This window comes from Poecilia latipinna, unplaced genomic scaffold (assembly GCF_001443285.1).
Source record: "Poecilia latipinna isolate Pla-1442-1.1 unplaced genomic scaffold, P_latipinna-1.0 Scaffold752, whole genome shotgun sequence".
Classification (NCBI taxonomy): Eukaryota; Metazoa; Chordata; class Actinopteri; order Cyprinodontiformes; family Poeciliidae; genus Poecilia; species Poecilia latipinna.
In genome coordinates, this window is record NW_015113368.1 from 9,222 (window position 1) to 16,224 (window position 7,003).

The 7,003-nt window shown below is 36.6% G+C and overlaps 1 protein-coding gene across 1 annotated transcript in view; it reads right to left on the minus strand.

The window, feature by feature from the left end:
• Positions 1 to 741: 741 nt before the first annotated feature.
• The window catches only part of gpc5a (glypican 5a), a 146,777-nt gene continuing 140,515 nt past the window's right edge, over positions 742 to 7,003 (minus strand). The window contains exon 9 of the mRNA XM_015045856.1: positions 742 to 2,368. Within this exon, the coding sequence (XP_014901342.1) occupies positions 2,214 to 2,368 (155 nt within the window). The 3' untranslated portion in view covers positions 742 to 2,213. The remainder of the gene's footprint in view (positions 2,369 to 7,003) is intronic.

The window sequence follows — 7,003 nt, forward strand, 5'->3', positions numbered from 1 at the left end:
AACCCAGGGGTTTAATGCTTCAACTCCATTAAAAGTCTGAATCGCCTCCTCAGCTTATGTCAATTTGCGCAGAGGTCTGGCGTCAAGCTTTTTATCTGATTCAGGTGGAAGAAGGTTGCGTCCTGCAACAGGACTTCAGTTTCCAGAAACCTTAGTTATATACAAAAGCACTAGATGTTTAAGTTTTTTTTTTCTTTTTCTGTACCATTACTGTATTGCTGAAGTTTATAAGAATACCTTAACAAATGCAATTGAAAGATGAAAACAATAATGTTAAAATTGGTCTCCAAGGGCTGAAACAACAACCTTTAAACACCTGGAAAGTCATTGTGGGTTTTATATGAAGATTTTCCTTGACTGCCTCAGGGCTTCGGGGATCACCAGGGGACACAAGCCTAAATTTGAGAAGTCAGACCTTAGACCTAATGTGGCATAAGCTCAGTTCTTATTTTTCAAAAATAAGAGTTTCAGTTTTGTAATTGAAACCATAATGGCAAAACTAGGCTTATGAGAATGGGAATGTGTGTACATATGCAAATGTGAGAAAAGTTGGAGGTTTCAGAGAGAAATTTTGATGGAAATCTTCAGAGATCAACTTGAGTTGTGTGTTTATAGCCATGTGTTTGTCTCTACTGATGCAGCTTTGACTTGAGTGCAGTTAGACTACCAGGAAAACAGAAACTGTTCTTCTTAAACCCATCTGTTGTCATCCTGAAGGCCAAAAAGAAAGATGCTGGAGACTGAAGTGCAATCCTTTACTCATGTCCTGTTGAGACAAACATCATTTCACTAAGACTTGTTACTATTTGTTTTGGTCCTGTTCTACATGGCCGACTTCTCATCTTCAACTCATCTGGAATCTTTGTCTTCTTTGGGCTTTTAAAAATATCCATCATGTGTTACTGTCCCGTTGGAACGATGATACTCGGATTAAAGCTGAAATATCTGTAGCAGTCCAACAGCGAAGCAAATTCTGACAACAGACTCAGACAGTGTCCAATGGAAAATACACAGAAAGAAACATTTGACTGAAGCCACATCTGAATCTAACCAAAAGAGAATCATTGGAGAGGGAATAATTAGCATATCGTCTGTATTTTGTACATTTTCTTAAAATGTCATGAAAAAACAATAGATATATAAACAAAATTTGGCGGACAAAAAGGCCTTAAATGTGCGACATGCTTCTCCAAATATATTTTTGTATATAAGTAAAAATAAAGCTTCTAATTTTTTTTTTACAGTGCTCACTTCTGAACCAATAAAAATACACTTTTTTTTTTTACTCCCATCAAGGGCTTTTCTCTCCTAGTCATTGACCAGACATGCATGGAAAACATGGAACAAGTCTTCTGTTACATTTATCGGCACAGAAATCTGTTAGCAACACAGCAGTATTATGCAGTCGGGAAGCAAGTTGAAGCAATCAAATTTTTCCTCACTCCTGGCTCCTGGAGCTATCAGCCCCCATCCAGGCCCATGAAGACACCGTTGGATTGAGTTTGAAAGATGATAATAGACTCCTGAGGAAACTAATCTATTTCTAAAGAAGAAAGGGGTATGAATTCTCCCACATGCACCCCGTCTCCACCTGTCCACTCTTCAGCAGTTTTCACCCTTGCAGTTGTATTACTGCGCAGTTGCTTAAGTCATAAAGCATAACTTAATTTTGATTTTCAACAGTATAAAAGGGGAAAAAAATGGTATTTCATACATACCTCATAGTTTAGTGTGTTTTTATGCACTTGCATAAAAAAGTGCCAGTTTTAATACAGATTAATTGTTATAACAGCCTTTTTATAAAAAGTCAATTTCACCATATACAAATATTGCAACTGCAGGAGAAACAGATTAAAAAAAACAAAACAAAACAATCTGTACTGTACTGAGAAGTACTGCACTTTGCAGAAGTACAATGGTGCATAGATATTTACAGAGTATTTACTAAATGTACAGTAATACAGTTCATTTCAGACCAAACATTTACAGCATTGCTATTGTCTTATCTTTCTTATTATAAATAAGTCATTATTTGCCTATTACCTTATCAAAAATAACTGGTACTTTCAAGCCAGAATGTGCAGTTTCACACTCTGCCCAGTTCTGTCCAAGTCATTATTATATTGTCATAATGACGTCCACTGGCTTCCCCATCTTGGGGTAAATAAGCTTAACATCTAAATTTAATGTTTAATGGAGCAAAAACGCAGCTGTTACAAGTCCAAGATCATATGTAAGCAAGGCAATACTAGGACCCAGATGGCTCCAGTCAGTCTGAGGCTGTGAGATTTGCCATCTATTTCTGAGTCCTTGGCAGGTGGATGATGATAATGATGATGTTTGTAATCACTGGTCACATCTGGACTCACTGCAGAGAGAGAAGAGATGGAAATTACAGTTTGAAGGATGTTCATTAACAGCATGACATTAGGATGCATTGCAATTTTACATGTTAGAAGGACAAGGACGGTTTTACATTTTGTACATGCCAAAAGACATTATAAAGAAACAGAGTCTATATTTGAGTCCATCTTTGAAAGTCTTTCTTTTCTTCTCTGTGAGATTTTGTTCAGTTAAATGAAAATTGGGTTTCCTCCTAAAACATGAAAATACAAAAATAATCAAGAAAAAAATAGAACATAAGAACTTTGTATGGTTATCTCTCTGCACCAGCTGGATGATTTGATCTTATTTTCCAAGGAGAAGTAGCTCCTTTTTAAAACTATTGCTAACTACTACTATGTTCATGCTCTGGAAGCATATTTTAATGAAGACATGTAAAATACTGTTTGTTTTTTTAATCAACCTCTATGTAAGCAGGAAAAAAATTGCACTGAAAGAAAATGACAAGTTATTAAAAAAAAATATCGGTGCATGTTATTAAATCAGGCTGGAAAACTTTTAGTTTGGAGGTAAAAAGAAGTTGGTGAGATTTATTCAGTTAATTTCAACATTTTCTGTAGTCAGTTCCAGGATAAGGAAGCAGAGTGAACAACAGCCTTCTTACCCAACTCAGTCAGAACAAATGGGACAGAAAGCAGCAGCAAGTTTTGTGAGCAAAAAATATAGGAGTCGATATTTCTCAGTGCAATTCCAGTACAGACAAAGGCCAGCAGAAGTCTGAGTAATGCTTTGTAAATAAAAGTTAACCAATGGGAATTGTGTCGGGCAGCCAGACCACGCTGCTCCACCCATAATAACAACAGTTTGTTGATATTGTGCAGTTTGCAATGAACCTCAGAGAAGAGGAGTAGACATAGTCAAGCATCCTAAAATGATTGACTGGGTAAAAAAAATGATTTTGCTACATAACTACATCCTGGACAGTGGCACAGTAGTTAAGGTTTTCCTTATATGTTCTCCCCAAGCATATGTGGCTTTCTCAAACTGTCCACAAATATGAATATTAGGTCAATAGGCTAGTCTACATTTCTCTCAGGAGTGTGAGTGTGTGTATTGTTTGTTCTGTGTGCCTCTGTGTTTCCTTGTGATGTTCTGTCACTCGATTTTCTTTTTTCCTTCTTTCGATTTTTTGTCTCCAGTCCAATTTCCTAAAACGAAGTTATATAAAAAAACAAAAATTTACCTAACCATGTTGCAATGTACTGCAAGACCATCTCTTCTTTTTTTTAAAACAAAATTTAATTCATTTCCTGGCAAAATGGATGTTTCACCCTTGCAACTTTACTTCAGACCAAACAAAATAGTCAGAAAACTGAGACAACCCTAAGACACTTGTGAAAGCATTCAAGGTCAGGGTTAAAATTTGAGTGAAGACGGCATTATATATTCTATCAAATCCCACACAAGGAATTTACGTGGCGTTACGTGGAGCAACTTATGCTGGATATGTTATGTTTTTCATTTCCCTCTTAATTACAACTGCAGCAATAATGCCTCATACATCTTTTGCAGCTGCAATACATTAGCGCCCCTGTTAAACCATTAGGGGAGTCTGTTAATTTTCCACTACCCTATAAATAGCGAGCTGATGCAACCACAGGGCACCTTCATCCTCCATCTCGTCCCCCAGAGATGCAGCAGAGAGCATCCTGGGTGCATCTTTGTGTCAACAGACACAGAGTGTTTATGGCAAGGTGTTAAAAGTGTTAAAGCCCATTCAATAGCCTCACAAACCAGAGTTGTGAAAGTAGTTCAAGAGATGGAGGATTTGTTGTCTTTTCTTTCTGTGTGTAGAATCCACCTGTTTGTTCTTTTCTTAAGCTAACGGAGTAAAAGTCAGCGTCAAGCCATCACGACTGGTTTCCATATAAACATTTAAAAACAATGAATCAATATCGCCTCCGGTTCTAATGCTAGAGAACTGCAATCAATAAAACAATTCAATACACAGATTTATTGTGACACAGGAAAATGGATCAGGAAGCCTTAAACATAAACAGTAAATGATTTAAATTTTGTTTTAAAAAAAAAAGAAGAGATGGTCTTGCAGTACATTGCAACATGGTTAGGTAAATTCTTTTTTTTTTTTCTTTTACTTTTGAAATTTATTCCCCGGATTACCTGGCCATGAACTCAAACACCTCCATGTCTTTATGTTAAACCTAAGCAGACATCAAGTCAGACAGCTGCACCACACCAGCAGTCAACATCCATCTTGTTGTTTACATGTCTTTGGAGGCCTTTAGAGCTGGAGGGGAGAAATTCTGTGTACCCTGCTGTGTGAAATAGAGCATCCTCTTTAACCCTGCTGATGAAGCCTCAGTCTTCATTGTGATTTTCTTCCCCTGGGGGAAGGAGTGAGGTTGAACCCAAATAGATGACCAGCTGCTCAAGGATTCTGGAGTTTCTCACTTAGGCCCAAGGGTCATAAGTCTGTCATGGGCTGAATTAGTCTCACCCACACCCTTCCAGCTCTCCTATCAAAGTTTATCTCGGTGGCAGAAAAAATAAGACCAGCTGTAGATGCCATTTGTACTCTATGGATTCAATTCCACTTTTTATGGTGTGGCACAAATGGAGCGTAATTCTTTTTCACCCAGAGCAGGATCCAAAAGCAGTTACATCAGTTTGAAAAGACAAACAACAATCCTAAATATATGCTGTAATCTACTTCAGTGATTATGTAATTTACATGATGTCAAACAAATATTTATAAAGTGCCAAGTCCAGCAAAAACACACACAATGACACATTTCTCACCAGATTCAATGTGTCATTTCTGCATGTATTATTTATTTAGAAAGATTGGTACCTGTTGTGAAAGCAGATGATCATGTTGTCCAGTCAACTGCCTATTGATTGCATACCACAGAGCTCCAAGGATAGCATACAGCTCACTGACAGGTTTTACCCAAAAGCACTAAACTGTAGCCTTCACTAGGCTCCTTTTACTGAAGATACAATGTTTATAATGCAGGAACGAGCTCTAGACAGAATGGCTGAGTATCTGTTATAATGAATAAACTATGCATCTCACAGAGAATACTCTTATTTTAACTGCTTGAGAGTTTGTGTGAACCTCAACCAAACCCATGAGCATGACCTCTTAATTTAGAATAGAATAGAATAGAATAGAATAGAATAGAATAGAATAGAATAGAATAGAATAAAATAGAATAGAATAGAATAGAATAGAATAGAATAGAATAGAATAGAATAGAATAGAATAGAGCGGCAAAGTAACAGGCAAATGGAAACATGCAAATCTACACAAGGTTAATTATAACAACATAAACAAGTCGACTGACTGAAACTTAGAACATAAGAAAAATACCATACTGTTATTGCAAACTGAATACTCAGATAGCCAATAAGAAAGCAAATAAACAACAATGCATTTGATGGTTAAATGAAAGACCAGGGAGTAAAAAAATAAAATAAAATAACACAGAAACATAAACTACAAATTGTTATTAACAATAAACCAATTATGAAATGCCTTAGATATATAACCACTCTAATTTACTTTCACTATCTGATTGAGACACATCAGAAATCAGCTGCACAATGGAGATCTTTTCTGAAGAATATTAACGTTAAGCTCCTGAAACATTTTTCCTTGTATGTTGGGAGTTTAAAAAAAAATGTATAGGCTGCATATTTTGCCCCCAGTTATTAGCTGGGGTCATGTCACTCTGCTGCTAGTAAAACCTTAATGGTCTTATGTGTAGGTCGCTAATTCTTAGTCAGACATTTCCACTTGCACCAGCTGCACTTATGTGGCATCTCAGAGTAGAAAGGCTCATGCAACACATCCAAAATAATGTGTGACAGGCTGGTTCAGTGGGAGATGAAACTGTGCATGCTGCAGACATAGGAAGATGATGCCAAAGCTACCTGCATATCTTCCAACATCACTGTAACCCAAGGTAGATGCCAAACGGTATGACAGGTATGAGGTATTAGACTCATTCATTTTAGATTATAAAGTGCTGTGTTGAAAGCGAAGGCAGGTACATATCTCATAATTAATCACTGCTTACACTTATCAATTCATCAACAGTCCATGTTTAGCATTTGTGGTTTCTCTTAGAATCTGTCTTATTGTGACCACATTCAGATAGTTGCAACCATGAAGACACCAAAACCCTTATGCTTATGTGTTTGGACACCATTTCTGAACTGAGTGGGCTCAGATCAGAAATGGTCGTATTTGAACGTCTCTATGTATCTTCATAGAAATTGTTGTGACATAATCCACTGAGAAACAATGCAACCACCACAGTAGGAATTAGGTAATATACGGTAAACAAAAAGTAGGCAATTTTAAATCACATAAGATTATATATTTCTAGCATACAGTAGTTATAATGACAAACGGTACAACCTACAAAGGTAAAGTTTTAAGAAAAAAAACTGAAGATGTTCAAAAAATAAATAATATTTCTGCAATGTAACACCCAGTTGTGTGAAAAATAATCTTTAAACTCATGAAATAATTTCTCAAAATAACATGTAACAAATGCAGCCATTCTCATTTGGCAGGCACAAACAAATACATGTTACTTAATAGCTCTCTGACACACACACACACACACAC